Consider the following 18,212-nt stretch of genomic DNA (forward strand, 5'->3'; position numbering starts at 1 on the left):
CACTTCGCTTTCTGGGGAGGTGTAGAGAGGTGCTGCATGCATCAAGGTATGATGATAAAGTGTCTTTTTATTAGACAAATGCATGTACTTTTATTTACAACAGCTTCCCTGCTGAAAAAAAAACTAAACAATAGAAACCCTCATAGAATTTGTAATGGTTTTAATGGTTGTAATGGGAATTGTATTGTTTTTTATGGAAACTCTAATGGTCCCTGTGGGTCTCTACTGGTAATGTCTTGCCTTCTATTGGTGTATGTTATGTCTAGTGGATACCATTAAGGACCAGTAATGGTAATGGTAATGGTTTTAATGGTTAGCTGATGGTTTGTAAAGGTATTTGTAGTGGAAACCATTAGAGTTTCTGGAATGGTTTCTATTGCAGGGGTATTTACTGTGAATCTCCTGCAGGTGGCACTGCAGGCCACATAATCACACGCTGCCAAGTCTGAACAGATGTTTTCCAAGAACCTTAAATATCGTTACAGAAGTCGTTTATAGTGTTAAACACTGCCCTCTACGCGCTGAAACACATTATATATGCAGTGTGGAACCTTATTTACATGGGTGAAAGTACACTTCAGACCACATCAGTCCGACTTGAAAATGAAGACAGTTAAGAAGCTGGTTGTTTTCTTTTCAGCTCTAGTGCATGACGCTGTTGCCATGTAGCTTCACCAGCACACTGCTATGGAGGCTGCAGGGAGAGAAGTGCAGGCTGTGTCATAGCTCTCAGTCTGCTTATTTTCTCAACAACCAGGACGTTTTCTTTAAGGTTTCGGGTTATAATGTAATTCATGGACACCACGCTAAAATAGCGGAATAGAGCTAGCGGAGCCATTTTGAGTACAGCTGCAGCAGAGTTGATGCTAACGAGGAAGTGGCGACACACTGAGTGACACACTGGTACAGACGAGAGCTCGACAACAGAAACGCTGTGTGTATGTGTATGTGTGTATGTGTGTCTGTGTGTATATGTGTATGTGTATGTATGGCAGACTAGCAGTGCACACACACTGCACACCATGGATGCTATCGGCGTCTTGAACAGCAACCCGCTGGACGACTACGAGCTGCTGCACCGCATCGGGAGCGGCACCTACGGAGATGTTTTCAAGGTACACACACTGAGCCTGGGCTAGCGAGCTGTCACTCTCACACTGTCTCACCTACAGCTGCTCCAGACTTCACCAGGTCAAAACCACTAGCCTGACTAGTTTACTGGGCTACACTATGCGGCTTTGGATCAGTGTAGTTTTGTCTGAACCCTTATTAAGCTAGATAATGATGAATTCATCACTGGTAGACTGTTTATAAGAAGAGCTGTACCATTTGGGATGTTACTTGCAGTGTTAGCACTTAACTGAGACAAATCTGGAGCTAGTTTAAGTGTTTACTACATCTCATGTACTCCAGGACCATTAGTGTATCAGCTGTTTATTCTATAAAAAAAGAAAGTTGGATAAAACTGCCACACTTTTGTATACTTCACACACACAATAATAGTAATAATAATAAAAATAATAAAACATGTGTGTATGTATACATGTGTGTATGTATGTGTGTGTATATATATATATATATATATATATATATATATATATATATATATATATATATGCACACACACACACACACACAGGTGCATAATCCTCCATACTGCAGGCTTATTATCCCAGTATTCATCTTAAAGCGCTTCTCTTGTCTAAAGGTTCTTTGCTGGTGCCGTCTGTTGAATTTTATTTTATCAGAGAGGGTTCGAAGTACACCCATTTTAGAAACTCAATAAGGCTTAGGAGTTTTAGGAAGATACATATTGGAAAAATAAAATGAAAGATACACTGATTCAGGAGAATTCATGTGCAAAACGTTTGACGAACTGCTTTGCTTATTGACTGTTAGACCACAGGAAACCCCGATTTCATCATATGGCTCCATGAGGTTCACCTGATTTAAGGGTGGATATTAGACTGCTAGATGTTAGTCTGAAGTAATATAGAAGGCTGTAAACTTCCTTTACATTGAACTTTCAAATATGCCTTGCCTCAAAAAAAGACGTGCATTGGGCATAAATATGACACTAACGCCCTGTGAACATTTCTGCATTTGGTAAAACATTAAGTCAGCTGCAACAGGAAAACCGCACACTAGTGACTAAATGGGGTGTCAGGGAGAGTTGACAGCAACATGTGCTCTTCTTGACAGAATGTGTGATCTGTCATTGTCAGGTCAAATATTGTCCACAGAAATAAAACAGGCCTTTGGCAATGTATGATTTCACCTTATGTAAAAGTCAATCTCTTTTTTTAAATCTTGCATTAATTTTTCCATTGCACATAAAACTATGTGTTAGCTCGAACCTGCAAGAATATTTTGTTATGACCGATTGACCATGACCGTGACCGTCTGACCATCATTATAATGCTTGTAATGCAGACAGTATTGAACCATGTGTTTTAATTTCATACGGAGAAGATGTCACAGGATGTGATTGGGTAGAACAGGAAAGAAAACAGGAAATCAGTGGTGCTGCTATTTTTTTGTCTACTGATGTAACCCTCCCTGTGGCAGCTGATCCCTCATTGGTGCTGGTATCACCATGGTTACAAGCAGGCAGCTCCTTCCTCCTGATGAAGAGTATAAGCTAAATAGGCTTTATATTGATAGTGCATGAAGTTTACAAAGCTTCGGAACAAACAGTTTTGCAGGGAGAATAGCAGATTGTACAGGCCTACGAGCTGTTTACATTTAAACTAATTTCAAATAATTTGAATATCTCTTCTTTTTTTTGAGTAGTTACACTGGGGCTTTTTTACATTTACTTCTTTGATCCCAGTTACTTCTCAGGATATGTCTAATGAGTATTAAACAATGTTACTAAGATATAGGTTTATGTGGTTAGTAATGTGATGACTACCATGCATGTGCTCTACTTGTGTTATACTAAGGTGTGTGCTTGGAATATAATTTGTGTGTCCTGGGTTCTTCTTTGGCTCATTACAGTCAAAAGACTAAAGCATGGCATGGTTACATTATAATACAGTAACATGTTGCTACTGTAAGATGCAGGGAGCTGAAATTAAGATAGCAAACATACACTTCCTTTTTATGTAGAACTTCTCTTTAACAGATCTCTCAGTTCTGCTGGCACATGCCACAGTCGTTGCCACTATAAAAAAAGATAACTTTTTTATAAAGGTAACTGCATGATGATAGCTTATTCTTTAATCAAGAAAGAAAATCTTTAATCCTTTATCATGCAAATGTTTCCAGGTATTGTGATGTATTTGCTATATATCCCACCACTAGCTTCAACCAATTCTAAAGAGAAACCTTACACCAGGAGAACACAGTATCCAAATATATACATTGTACATATACAGTGGATATAAAAAGTCCACAATCTACACACCCCTGTTAAAATTGCAGGTTTTATGATGTTAAAAAAAAAGAAAGAAAGATAAATCATGTCAGAATTTTTTCCACCTTTAATGTGATATAACAACCAACAAATTCAATTGAAAACCGAAATAATAAAAACCAAATACAAAAAAAGGAAAAGAAACTTACAGTAACCTGGTTGCATAAGTGTGCACACCTTTTTATAATGGGTCATGTGACTGTGCACAGAATTAACCAATCACATTCAAACTCATGTTCAAACATAATCATCATACACAGCCATCAATGAAGTAATTCTGACCCCAAATAGAGATCGGCTGTTTCTGTAGGATTTTCTTGACATGTCTGATCTGATGAGACCAAGATAGAATGTTAGGCATAACAGTCTGTCTCACACACACACACACACACACACACACACACACACACACACATATATATACACACTGCATACGCAAAATCTGACGTGTTGCTAATATCACCTGTGCGTGGTCAAATGTGTGAAGTCTCAGGACCTGCCTGATCCATCCTGATGCCCTGCTTCTGGTTGGATTTCTCATCACTTGGAAATCACTCGCAGCTGCTGAGGATGGCCCCACACGGACAGCCTAAAGATCGTTGAGATTACTCTGGATGGTACCACTTAAAAACCATGAAGATGGCTTTGTACCACAATTCAAATGAACAGTTATGCAATGTTGGCTCAAGTCTCCATCAGTGAACTAAACAGACTTCATGTGAAAACTGTAATGAGTTTTCTGGTTACCCAATTGCACTATTTGACCATGTAGTACAGAGTCATAGAAGAGATTTATTTATAAATCCACCCAAAAAACACCACAGCCAAAGAACCCCACAGCCACGGTATTGCATGGTGGTTGCAGCATCATGCTATGGAGCTGCTTCTCTTCAGCTGAGACTAGGGCTCTAGTCAAGCTACAGGGAATCATGGCTGTGTAGCTCCAAACACCAATCAATTTTGGCTCAAACCTGCAGGCATCTGCTCTCAGTTTGATAAAAACCCAAAGCACAAATCCAAGTCAACAAAGGAATGGCTTCAGAAGAAGATGATCAGTGCTTTGGATCCCAGATCTGATCGTATCAAAAACCTGTGGAAGGACTTGAAGAGAGCTGTGCATAGGAGACCCCCTTGTAATTTGATAGATCTGGAGCATTTTTGCAAGAAAGAGTAGAATACATTTGCCAAATCAAGATGTGCTAAGTTGGTAGACATGTTATATTACCCATAACAACTGAGTGCTGTATTTCAAGCAAAAGATGCTTCAATAAAGTATTAGTTAAGGGGTGTGCACACTTATGCAACCAAGTTTTTGGTAAGTTTTTTTTCTTTTTTTTTCTAAAACCATTTTATTTTTTTGCACTAGAAATGTGTTGCTTGCTATATCACATCAAAGGTGGAAAAAGATCTGACAGGGTTTATCTTGGTTTCATTTTTTACATCACAAAAACCTGCAATTGTAACAGGGATGTGTAGACCTTTTATATCCACTGTACACATACAGTACAGGAACATGGAACAGCTGTTGACATTCAAGGCTTTTTTAAAGAAGCTATTGCTAATGTTTGCTATCAGCATATCATGAACACTGGCAGCCAGTGTAGATCATGACTTGTAGTATGTCTGAAATATATTTGCAATGTTTTAATACTTCTCCTACTTTTTGTTTGCCAATCTCTGTCTAGGCACGTAACATTAAGACATCGATCATCTCAGCCATCAAAGTAGTCAAACTGGATGCTGGTAGGTCATAAGCACCTGAGAAGTTAAAATTGTCCACACAATTTATGGTTTTTCTTACTATTAAGTGCATCAAGAGCATACCTGCACAAAACTGATTATCTGAGGAGGTCAGATGCTGTTTCATTGAAATGGACTGAAGTTTTCTTAGTTCATAGGCTATTCCCCACCAGATCACCCAAACTTTTTTTAGGAGCTCCATCAGATGAGTCAGTCAGGTGTTTTTATTGTCACTTGGCAAAATCAAGCACCTTGTTTGGTGCCCAATAGTGCTGCCAGTCGAAAAAAAGTAGCAGTGACAGACATTTCTGTACATCTGACATGCATATCCATGCACCACTGGACTGATGGTGCTAAAATGCAGCAGAGGGAGAACGTTATATAATATATATACCCAACCTGTAGGAGAAATTATGAGTAATAGTTTTTTAAAAATAGTTTCAAATCAAATGATTGTTCATTTACAATTTAACAAACAGTATGTTTATTAAGAGCTTGTAGCAGTATGCATTTAAATGTCATTTTGTCCCAGTTAATCAAAGAAATGTTTGTTACTGTACCACGCATATTAGTGTGTCTCCCTCAGCTCAAGTCACTGTACTGTCACAGTGTTTACAGGCCGTCAAACATAACATTATTTTCAAACATACCATTTTTATTATTCAGAATACAGAATATACGGAATTAAGACTGTCTGTGTTTCAGGAGATGACATTTCAAGCATTCAGCAGGAGATCACCATGATGAAGGACTGCATGCACAAAAACATTGTGGCCTATTTTGGCAGCTACCTCAGGTTTGTCTCTCAGACAGACATTCAAATACTTTTGGATTATATTTATTGAACTGGATATAGATGGTAGTGACGCTGAGACTCAAACTTCCAAATTGAACAGAAACAACAAATTGTGGATCTGCATGGAGTTCTGTGGAGGAGGGTCACTGCAAGACATCTACCATGGTAATGTTTAACAGGACTTACAAATGTATTGCTGACATTTACCTCCACATCGGTGGTGCTTTTAAGGTTATTGTATATAGTTTTAAAATTCAGAATCTCAGATCCTAACTTAAACTGATTATGACAGAGAGGAATTGGCAGGATGGGAGGCTCCATTGCACTAAATACCAGCCTTCCTGCTGTGGTGACCTTTTAGAAGTTTCTGTTTGTCGGCTGCACTGTATAGGGAAATCTAGGATGGTTGACCAGTTTCACAAGCATAATGCATTTTTTCTGTAGTTTCCAAAAATGCAATAACTGACTATAGTTTGCATTTGTAGTACTGTAGTTTCTGAGTATTTGTGGTCTTGTGACTTCTTGAATAATAATGAATGTAAAATACATTTCATTTTGCAAACATTCACTAATTTAGGATGCTGATTTCTCTAAATCCCTAAATAAGTCTGTAAATGAGGTGACTGGTGTTCTTACAGTGACTGGACCCCTGAAAGAGAGACAGATAGCATATGTATGCAGAGAAACACTACAGGTGAGGATGAGTTTAATGTCAAAATTGTAAAACTTTGAGCACATTATTAAATTATTTACATTAATAACAATCTATATGTAATTATATACACTATATGGACAAAAGTTTGCGGACACCTGACCATCACATCCATATGTGGGTCTTCCTCAAACTGATGCAGAAGTTGAAAACACACAGTTGTCTAGAATCCCTTTGTATGGTGTAGCTTTAAGAGTTCCCTTTACTGGAGCTAAGGGTCCCAAACCTGTTCCAGCATGACAGTGCCCCTGTGCGCAAAGTGAGCTCCATGAAGACAGGGTTTGCCAAGGTTGGTGTGAAAGGACTCTAGTGGCCTGCACAGAGCCCTGACCTCAACCCGATTAAACACCTTTGGGATGAATAGGGAACTCTGATTGCGACCCTGGCCTCCTCACCCGACATCAGTGCCTGACCTCACTAATGCTCTTGTGGCTGAATGGGCAAATCCCCACAGCTATGCTCCAAAATCTAGTGGAAATCCTTCCCAGAAGAGTGGAGGTTATTAAAACAACAATGGGGGACCCAACTTCGGAGGGGGATGTTCAGAAAGCACATATGGGGGTGATAATCAAGTGTCCACAGACTTTTAGCCATATAGCGTATTAGTCTTACCATAGTCTGAAAGTAGGATAGTTATAATGGGGGTTTGATTATAGGATGTTAAATTGAATGAAGTTGCAAGGGCTGGATTTGCATTGGGATTAGGGTCAGCAGTAATTTGTACTAAAAGTACTAGCACTTGTGATTATGTGAATATGTGATTATGTGAGATTAAACACAGCATTAGAGTAAAGATTAATCCTTAAGCACTGCCTTCTCAAAAGATCATAATGCTTTATAGTGTGATATGGTAAACGTGTTAATGATACCATTTTCTCTTTTACAGGGACTACATTATTTACATATGATGGGAAAAATGCACAGAGATATAAAAGTAAGACCAGTCATTTTATTCCAACAGTCATGCCACTTGTGCTGTGTCACATCAACAAAATGTTCAAAGTGTGCAACAAAGTGTGTGTGTGTGTGTGTGTGTGCTTGGGAATGAGTAAGAATCTAGTGGCCTGTGTGCACTCATTGTTTTATTTTGTGCTCTACAGGGAGCCAACATTCTTCTGACCGAGAGAGGAGATGTCAAACTAGGTCAGTCAGGCCTTCCGCTTGTCTCTCACACACAAGCTGCCTCACACCCTCACAAACAAAGCTATACACTCCTTTAATTTTATTCCTCTTTATTCCATTTCCTCCCTCAGCGGATTTTGGAGTAGCAGCAGAGATAAATGCATCGGTTGTGAAGAGAAAGTCTTTTATTGGGACCCCATACTGGTGAGTAGTAGTTGCTACTCAAAATCTTGGGAAACACCAAAACTTACATTTTTCGTTTTTCTTTGTATTGTGTGTCTTTTAAGGTTAAGGAAGTCTGTACCTCTGAACATTTTCAGAGGTACAGATATCCAGAGAATTGTAGTGCACCCCATGTTTACTGAAGGTTCAGGATTAGATGGTGTAATGTGAGATCTGATGGTTTCAATCTTGCTCAAGAAAGAATTCTTGAACTCTTCACAGAATTCAGGAAAAACACTGAGACTGTGATAACTGGGGCGTTTAGTACAGCACTAATTGTGTTGTAGTTAAAAAGTTGGGCTATTGCAGTTAGCAGAGATGAGGTCTGAAAAATACCTGGTACGTGGTGTCTTCACAGCCTGCTGATAAGCAGCAAGGGAGTTTTTGAAGATATTGAAGGATATATGTAGCTGATCTTTTTTGAATTTCTGCTTTGCTTTTCTGCATTCCTGCTGGATTTTAAGTCTCATCAAGAACAGCAGAGCAGGTCAAGTGAAAGAGGGTGACTAATTCCTCTGCACTCAGCTGAGAAGAGACACGTGCAGTAATTGAGCATATAAATGGGAAGAGAAATAGCTGGCAGTGGAGGACGTGATAATGCGTGAGCAGTGAGCTGGGGTTGGACGTGTTGGAGAATGACAGAGCAGTAATATGTTATAAAATATTTGTGTTCTGATCTGAAAACACAGCTTTTTCTATTTCAGTGACGTTAACAGACAAGCCATAAGATAAATTATGAAAGATTACTAGACTTCAAAGATTAAGCAAGATCCTTGAGAAAGATTTTGAAGAAAATATTTAAGCCTCTGCCTGTAACTCCTAATTACGTACACCAGGGTACAAACCACACTGACAGATTCTTATCAGAATGATCAGAAAGCACACACTGAAATGTTTCTAAACATTAAATAAGAGTTATAATCATTCTACCAGAAGCTTGTTGTACACAGCTTCTGTATGAAAAGCAGCAGAGTAAAGTAAAAGATCCTGGCCAGCCTGCTACTCTTATGTTTGTATTTCTTCTCAAAATCCTCTCAAAATACAGCGTCAAAGCAACAAAGAACTAATCCTGCTCAAACATCCACGCATACAAACCTCAGTTTTGCTAATAAAGAGAAGAGATTATTCAGTTACTAGTTTCATGAGCTTGAAAATTCTCTTTCTCTTTCCTTTTGGCCCTTTCATATGTGTCAGGATGGCTCCTGAGGTGGCCGCTGTAGAGAGGAAAGGTGGCTATAACCAGCTGTGTGACATCTGGGCAGTGGGTGTAACAGCCATAGAACTAGCAGAACTGCAGCCACCAATGTTTGATCTACACCCAATGAGGTGAGGACATGTATACACACACACACACACACACACACACTTACATTAACATCTAAATATTTATTCAGTTGATTAAATTTATTGTCCTAAAGGAGATGCTGTATCTCACACAGCAAAATATGTACCCAAATAGGTCTTTACCATCGTTTCCTTTTTGTAAGCATGACATCTGAGTAGGTTCTGGTGTTACAGAGTAAGAAGAGCCATTACATTTTTCTGATAACAAGTTAATGAGGGATATAAATCAAGACCTCTCAACTGGCATGCAGATTCTCATGTGATAGAACTTGAACATTTGTGAGTAAATATAAGAACAAGCTGCAAGGCTGACTCTATTTAAAAGAAGACACTGGATGAAAAGAGACCAGTAAACCACAGGGTACTCTCCTAAATTACAGTGATAACCAGGAATTTACTGCCCAAAACCTCGTAATTCTACAGGACTGTGAATTACTTATGTCTTGTTATGCACCACTTCAAGATGGGCATGACCTGAAGCTTAACCCCGCTCTATCAGGCTCAGCCATGCAGTGTTTCTTCTCAGAGATTCATAGTCTTGCAGAAAAAAAGAAAACCAAAATATAATCATTTATACTTGAAATAACATTTTCAAGTATTTTGAACTTTATACGGGTACAATTGCACATGGTACTGTACTTCTTAAGGAGAATTTCTTGATTGCCATTGTAATGCCAAAGTAACTTTACAGTCATCACAGATATCTATATAAGACGATGAGTTGTGACTCCCTGGTTAAGTGGAGATCCGATTCTGTGGAAACACTTGATATTGCTTTATTATGCTGTGTTGTATTAGGGCAGCAGTCTGAGAATAGGTTTAATGTAAATGTTTATTTTCACATGGCCATACATATAATACCTTTTAGGAGATCAGCCACATTGGTCAATTGTCGTGTTTAATTATATAATTAAAACTAATCTTAACATGATGGTCAATTTCAGTATTTTCATTTGGAGTTTACATCCACAAACAACCAGCACTTCATTAGGTGGAGCACTTTTATACCACATTGTTTTATTCACTCTGTGTAAAACAGAAGAAAAATACCTCTAAGCGTTAGCTGGCTGTGTTAATGTGTAAGAGGATATCCATCTGGCCACAGAAAAAGTGCTACAGAATTGAACTTGCAGCAATGGCCGCACTACATGCTCTTTTCATCCTCATCGCTGTACTCATAGGTTCTTCGCGCTCTCTATGTGGTCTCGTTTCATCAGAGATACGCATGTGCAGTGACTTGCTGGAGTGCAGCTACCTGATGACGTGAACTGTTCTGAGAAGTGATCAGATGGTCCAGAAGGTCACGATCACTGACTGGACTCACTGTCCACTCACAGTCCTGTTTATTCCTCAGTGTAAAGAAACACAGATTCCTTCTGCATGCCATTCTAAAAATAATATCATTGGAAAGACGTTTTCTGTGTAAGAAAAAAAAAACATTTATTTTACCACTGCTGATTTTTAAAAACGGTTCTGTTTAGCTCACATGAAAAGATGCATAACTGTAACAGGTCACAATCTGCTTACATCACCACTCGTAGACCACCCCCCCAACAGGATATTTGTATCTACATAGTGGTGTTTTGATTTATAAAAGAGAAATTGGAATGGATGCTTTACCTGTAAGCATGGAAGGAAAATCAGTTGACAAAAAAAAAAAGACATCAGCAACTAATTCATATTTTAACAAAGTATCACTGTTACAGCCTTCTGATAGTTCTTACTACTGTGACTGAAATTTTAGTATTAGATATTGCGATTGGAATTCAGGTTTTTCAGTTATCTGTATAAGTTTTTGCTGTAAAAAAAGGTAAGTGCTATAATTTTTTTTTTTTATTCTTCCTTTTGCTAAGCTACATAAGTGTCTTGCTTCTAATGGTTATCAACCAGTTGATAATGTGTATTGTAATGTAGTGATTTAGGATTCAGGTATTATTTAGGTTCTGGTATTCATCAAAATTACTGAAAGAGCCAGGACACTTTACAGTTTGACCAGTATGAATCAGGACATGTGTATGTTAATTAGGTGTTTCAGTTGCTGGTATTGAACTTTTACTTTTAGTGCAATGGATAAACAGTGGTTGTTAAAGTCAGTGATGTCACATCCAGTATCCAAATCCTCCAATATGAATATGCACTGCAAAAAGCACAAAGTAAGAGTTCAAGTAAAAAATGTTGGGCTCTTCTAAACAGACCAGCAGTAAACCCAGGTATTATATTATTCCAAATATTATTTTCCAAAACATTACATTTTACTACATTTAATGCATTTAAACACACACTGAATGAAAACCAGACCACAAAGGTCTATCAAAATATATATTTATTATTTTAAACTTGCGTAGTGAAAAACACGTAAGATCAGTGAGTTAAAACAGACCAGTGAGCAAACGTTTCAGGCCATAGCTTTCTTCAGTGCTCACCTAACAAACAACAGTTCATCCCTTTAATAGACACATAATTGAAGATTGAGACCAGCTGAGTTTGATCAAGAGGAACGCCTAGTTATGGAGCTCAGTTCCAGAAAATATAATATAGAAATACACCACAAAAACACAAAAACTACACCATAAAGTTACAAAAACTAACTACATCAGAAGAAAAAAAAAAGAAAAAAATCAAAGAAAACATGAAAAATCCATTTCTTCATTCAAGCCATTGATCAAGCTCAGCTGGTCTCAATATATGGCAGTATAATGTATATTATTAATTTAATACCATTCTATTTTAAAGTTTGGTATTGGGTTGTACCATAATCACATAGTGATTTATTTCTTATTGTTTCACCTCTAGTCATGTGAAAAATTATGCTGTTGAATTATTTTTTCCCAGAGCTTTAATGCTGATGTCCAAAAGCAGCTTCCAGCCACCCAAACTGAAGGACAAGACCAAATGGTAAATCTGCAGAATCATGGGCTAGTTTTCTCAGTCCCGTTCACATATTTTTACGAAATGTCTATGATTTTGCATTTGTATTATAGGTCCCGAGAATTCCACTATTTTGTCAAGATGGCACTTACCAAAAGTCCTCGGAAGAGGCCAACAGCTGAGAAACTGCTGCAGGTACAATATCGTATCTCAACACACTGCGATCTGAATTCAAATCTGAAAATACAGATTTTAATCAAATATAGTCTGAGAGGCTGCATTGGTTCTATGAAAGGGTGGGAAATAGGGCTGTATAGTGTATCACTTATTATTATACCTTTTATTGCCTTTGCAATTCTGTTTTCAGAGAAGCCACTAGCAAAGTTGTGTAAGCACTCTGACACTGACCGCGTTTTCACCAATCGTGAAAGTAGTGTGATACAAAAAAAACCCCTAATATCAGTTAATGCTGATCAATCTTTAACTGTGACGTATCACCCATTCACCAGTCTGATATACTGCCTCCACTGCATTGTGTAGCAGTGCAATTACAGTATACTATTTTTGAAATTCACACCTGTGGCATCAGGAGGTTGACGTGATGATAATCGATGTCTAAAGGTGTGAAACCGCAAGCGTTCTTCTATGGTCCCCTTTACTACAGCTTTTCACAATGAGTTAAGATATTCCCATTGACTTTATTTCAAACAATATAAATGAATCATGTATACTGAAACAAGCACAGTACCTTTTTTACAAGGCTTCCTGATACTGAAGTGAACATCAGAGTATCAGCAATTGTGAGAATATGAAAACTCATATCATAGCCACTTCAGACTTTTGACCTACTAACTGTTAGGTGACCTACAGAAGAGCAGAGAACATCCTGATCAAAAACCCATCTTTTAAAAATGGCTTTACAAAGGTTTGACTGTGTAACTTATACGCTTAGTATGAATTAAGATGTCCTTGAACTGGTCAAGCTATTATTGATCTTAGTATTGAATCTCACTATTCTTGAAAAATTTATGTTTATATAACTTATATAAATGTATATATTCTGTCCTCTGTCTACCTCTCTCTCTCTCTCTCTCTCTCTCTCTCTCTCTCTCTCTCTCTCTCTAGCATGCTTTTATTACCCAACTGTTGACACGTAATTTGGTCATAGAGTTACTGGACACTGCCAACAACCCTGATCTTCAGCACTCTCAGTCTATGGATGACAGTGATCTTGAGGTGTGTTTTATCTTAAATTAAGACTATCTTTAATGAAATTGACAATAATGACATTACTGAGAAACAACCTTCTATGTATTATTATGTACAAACTGTCAAAAATGAAATAGCATAAGCTGAGCCAAAAGCTCAGACTCAGGTCTCCGAGGCAGACTGAGGTCTTTGGACATACTGAATTATGTCTCTGAGTTGTGTGTGCTTTGAATCACTCAGTAAGCTGGCTTTTGTGCTTGTGTGTGTGTGTCTGTGTGTTTCAACAGACATGCAGTGTTTTTCCTGATAAGATTACATCTTTAGGGAAACACCTGCCTGTCAGAAAAAGAGTTTCTGAAGAGCAGTGTAAGTGTATAATTATCTCAAACACATGAGGTATTTCATCCATACATCAAATGTAGTTCAAACGGTACTTTTACTGGATATATGGCATTGCACATTGTTTAAAAAATATCTGTTAACCGTTCGTCCATCAACAAAGTGCAAGTGCTGGTTCAAGAGCCAGTGTCTAATCTTAAATTGTTTCTTGGGTTTAAGCTGTACAAGAGGCAGATCAAAATACTGCTGGTCTGCAACAGAATACGTTTTATTGCAATGACAGCTTCATTAACTAATGTTATATTCCCCGAGTATAATTAACCCCTAAATGTCCTGGTTTATCATTCAGTTATTAATCTTAAAGAGTATTATTCAATAGACTGCAAGCTAGACATCTATTATTTACTGAAGTTTAAATAGTGCAAGAAGTTTTGAATATCATTGTTAAAAGTAAAATATATTGAAATTAATTTTCAATATATTGCAACTGTGAGGTCATGGTTTGAGTAATAAACAACCATTTACCCACAGTGCAACAAACTAAAGCTAGACTGATAATGCTAAACATGTATTTATTGTAGAGCTGAAGCCCTTTTTTCTTACATGGATTACTGAGTTAGCAGTATTGGATTGTTGAAGTTTTAACATGACCTTGGATTTGTTGGATCTGTTCTTCAAGGCTGTTGTCAGACTTGTTACCAAGACAACAAGTCCGTAAGCTCAAACATTCTCAAGGGCAGGTTTATCATCTCAAAATAGAATTTCTACTAGTAAATATTGTACACAGTAATATGAATATATATATTCATATTCACATTCAGTCTGTCTTTTTTTCTCCCTCTTGTAGTTAATAAGACAAAAAAACACTATTATATGTTAAAGCTGTTATATTCCTGCTTATTCAGCCTGATGTGCATTAGAGGGATGTAATCCAAACATATATGTTAGTTTTGGTTTATTGGAATCAAACAGTTCTTTAGTGAGAAAGAGTAAGTGAAATGGGAAGTAGTATGTACTGGTAGCTCTTAGGAAGTGTGAACTGAAAGACAACACATGCAACACTTACATGCATATGATTCATTTCTGCCTCCAGTTGGCCCTGAAAAGTTTGGACCATCCATGCAGAAGGACACAGACTCTTGCCCTGATTCACTGGTAAGAACGGCAACCCAGACTGTCTTAGTTGCATCCTCCAAACGCCCCTGTCCCTCTAACTCTTTATGTAATCTTTTAATCTTTTATCACAGTTTTACTAATGTAAAATTAAATTTTACACAATTTAATACTAATGGTTACAGTAATACATTATTTTATTGAAATCTTCACTAGGGATCCTGTGATGAGTGGAGCTCTATTGGAGATGAGGAGGAATCTCCGTAAGTTAATTATTAACATAATTATTAACATAATTAACCTAATCTTACACTGATATGAGAGAAATCTAACCATTAACTGAAGTATATTTGTTCTAAGAAAATTTAAAAAAGTTAAAAAATATATATTTTTAAACAAAACCACATATGTCACAATTACTGGCACCCTTAGAAATTCTTATGGTCAAAATATGTTTGAAGCATTCAGTTCCCATTTTTTATTTTATTGTTTTCATTTTCATATCTTAAGGTGTAATTGAGGTGTAATTCATTTCCTGTTTCACTGTGGTATAAATGTGAGGTGAGACAGAGGCCACATTCCCTTAGTCATGAGAAATGAGACAAATGTGTGTTGACCCTCATGGTTGATGCAATATCTATAAAAAATAGTTACATGCCTGAAAATGTCCACATGCACTGTTAGGGCAATAATTAAGAAATTTAAAACAACCAAACCTGCCTGGAAGAGAAATTGTTTAGAAAAGCAAAAATTTGTCCAAGGACCATGTATGGAGATTTACAGAGGACATTTTGTGGCCATTCAGTCTCCAAATCTACAATTAGATGCCACCTCCAGGACAACAAACTATTTGGAAGGTGTGCAAGCAGAAAGCCCTTTCTTTCATCTAATCATGTAAGTGCCTGCAGTTTGGTAGATGCTACTGGACCTTTGATGGGAACTAGGGTCTATGGCCAGATGAAACAAAAATAGTCTTTTTGCAAAACATTCTTAAGGTGGGTTTGGTGTTTGAAAAAAAAAACAACAACATGGTTATATAGAAAATAACCTAATCCGCACTGTAGTATGGTGGAGGATCTGTGATGATGTGTGGCCTCATGGACTCCATGAAGTAGCAGGGGATTTTAAATGGCTGACATTCATCCAAAACATACGTCCATATCCACACAGAAGACCACAGAATCAAGTTTTTGACATGGTCATCCCAGTTCCCTGACCTAAACCTCATTGAAAACCTGAGAGGTGAGCTTGAGAGGTGAGCTTGAGAGGTGAGCTTGAGAGGTGCGCTTGAGAGGTGAGCTCAATTCAATTCAATTTTATTTGTATAGCACTTTTAGCAATGGACAATGTCACAAAGCAGCTTTACAAAAATTTGTAAATTGTGAAAGAAAATTGTAAATATGTGAATTTATCCCTAATGAGCAAGCCAGAGGTGACGGTGGCAAGGAAAACTCCTGACAAACATGTCATCTCCCTGAGATGACGTGAAAAACCTTGAGAGGAACCAGACTCACAAGGGAACCCGTCCCCATCGGGGTGCTAACGGATAATGCAATTATAAATAATTCCCTTCTATAACTGTGTATTATGTGGACAAACAGTGCAATTGTGCAACCAGTTAATTCATCACAGTTTTCACAAGAAGTCTGGTTTGTTAAAACATTCCACTGTCCACTGATGGAGTCCTGAGTACAAAGCCGCTCGTGGCAACCGCAGCCCCAAAGCCACCGCAGCAATCGCAGTCCCAAGCCATCACAGTATAGCTGCCCATATGAGATCCCCAAACCATCTCCATGGCCCCCAGGTGGCACCATCCCCAGCAATCCCAATGATCTTCAGGCCGTCCATGTGGGGCCGCCCCCAGCACAAGTTCACAAGAGAGAATGTAGGACTGTGGAGGAACTGGAGAGATTCTCTACTGAGTAGTGGTTTCACATTCTTTGCTTTGTACTCTCCAATCTCATCAAGCATTATAGGAGAACACACTACTGCTATTGTATGTTGGCAAAGAGAGGTTGCACAAAGTACTAAATGCAGGGGTGCCAATAATTGTGACATGTTTGTTTTTTCCTGAGAATAACTTTACTTAAATTATAGGTGCTATTAAGCTAATAAAACCAAAAGATTTACCAAGTGTGTCAATAATTATGGAGCTGATGGTATAAGGTCTTATGGAATGTCTTGTGAATTCTGTTTCTTTTGTGGTTTATTGCAGAGGTTTACTGGAGTGTGTTGAGGAAGCTTTGCTTGAGAGGTGAGAATAACTTCTCCAAATGGAAAATGGACCACATATGGTATATTCAGCCTGAGGTCATTTATATTTTAGTTAATATTACAGCTACAGTGTGTAGGATCCAGTCTAAAAAAATACTCAAAAAGATGATGTGAATAGTAATTCACACTAAGTTAGTCAGCATTGTCCTCAGAGACGCACAAAGCCCCGTAGGCTTTCTCTGAAGGCCTGTGCGAGCAGCAAGCTGACCCATTATAACGGCGTAGTTTTTCACCTTCAGCAAGGCCTTTTGTTTTTTCTAGCTAGCTAGTCAGCTAGCTAACAACTGTGGGCTCTGTGCAGCATTGTGATTTCACAGAATGAACACAGTTACATTTACAGCAGCATTGCCAATCAGATCACTGATTCTCAAACAGCACTGCAGCGTCACAATTAAGCACAAAACTGCCAATGATAGCACGCTAGCGGGCCTATCTTAGCGTGTTAACTAAAAGACAAACCCTTGTTAACGGAGAGACAGTTTGCTCAATCACTGAGTACCCAGTAACTGACAGTCACATTGGTGTGCATGATAAAGCTTTTCTTCCTGTAACACTTCAGTAATACTGTGGAAACGAAGATAAAAGCAGAAGATAATTACAACGACCGGTTTATCTTAGGTCCCAAACCTCATACTGCTACTAAATAGCATGTCAGTACTCCCATAGTTTCATTGCTGATTAGCCATCCTATTTAGTGTGTAGAATGTGGCTTGCATTAATCTGCATTCTGAAGAAGGGCACAACACAATACACATTATGCAACGTTCCTTCTCAAGTACATTCCATGCAATAGCATTTTTCTACCAGAGAGGGTGAAATTCCAAAATTTACATTCAGCAGCTTTAAATTTGAAATCGTATTTGCAAAACCTCTGCACACATTCTAAAACACATGGGATATGGTGCTTACAAAGTGATTCAGTTGCCATCAGTATTCAAAAGATTCACAATAAATGACAGCCCACCTGTGTCTTTTTTCAGGAGCTTAACTATGAAGAGAGCGCCCTCGGCTGAGGTAAGTGACACTGTAAGCTGATGTGTTATTTGCAGTCCTGT

General features: G+C 38.0%; 1 protein-coding gene across 1 annotated transcript in view; it reads left to right on the forward strand.

Moving 5' to 3' along the window:
* Nucleotides 1-427: 427 nt before the first annotated feature.
* map4k6 (mitogen-activated protein kinase kinase kinase kinase 6) overlaps nt 428-18,212 on the forward strand; it is a 30,896-nt gene continuing 13,111 nt past the window's right edge. Inside the window, exons 1-17 of the mRNA XM_026941206.3 lie at nt 428-1,115; nt 5,104-5,161; nt 5,864-5,954; nt 6,055-6,119; nt 6,593-6,648; nt 7,553-7,600; nt 7,767-7,809; nt 7,920-7,992; nt 9,205-9,336; nt 12,187-12,249; nt 12,336-12,417; nt 13,348-13,458; nt 13,719-13,797; nt 14,864-14,925; nt 15,100-15,146; nt 17,099-17,137; nt 18,138-18,171. Coding sequence (XP_026797007.3) covers nt 1,023-1,115; nt 5,104-5,161; nt 5,864-5,954; nt 6,055-6,119; nt 6,593-6,648; nt 7,553-7,600; nt 7,767-7,809; nt 7,920-7,992; nt 9,205-9,336; nt 12,187-12,249; nt 12,336-12,417; nt 13,348-13,458; nt 13,719-13,797; nt 14,864-14,925; nt 15,100-15,146; nt 17,099-17,137; nt 18,138-18,171 — 1,176 coding nt within the window. The 5' untranslated portion in view covers nt 428-1,022. The remainder of the gene's footprint in view (nt 1,116-5,103; nt 5,162-5,863; nt 5,955-6,054; nt 6,120-6,592; nt 6,649-7,552; nt 7,601-7,766; nt 7,810-7,919; nt 7,993-9,204; nt 9,337-12,186; nt 12,250-12,335; nt 12,418-13,347; nt 13,459-13,718; nt 13,798-14,863; nt 14,926-15,099; nt 15,147-17,098; nt 17,138-18,137; nt 18,172-18,212) is intronic.

This window comes from Pangasianodon hypophthalmus, chromosome 15, assembly GCF_027358585.1.
Source record: "Pangasianodon hypophthalmus isolate fPanHyp1 chromosome 15, fPanHyp1.pri, whole genome shotgun sequence".
In the NCBI taxonomy this organism is placed as follows: domain Eukaryota; kingdom Metazoa; phylum Chordata; class Actinopteri; order Siluriformes; family Pangasiidae; genus Pangasianodon; species Pangasianodon hypophthalmus.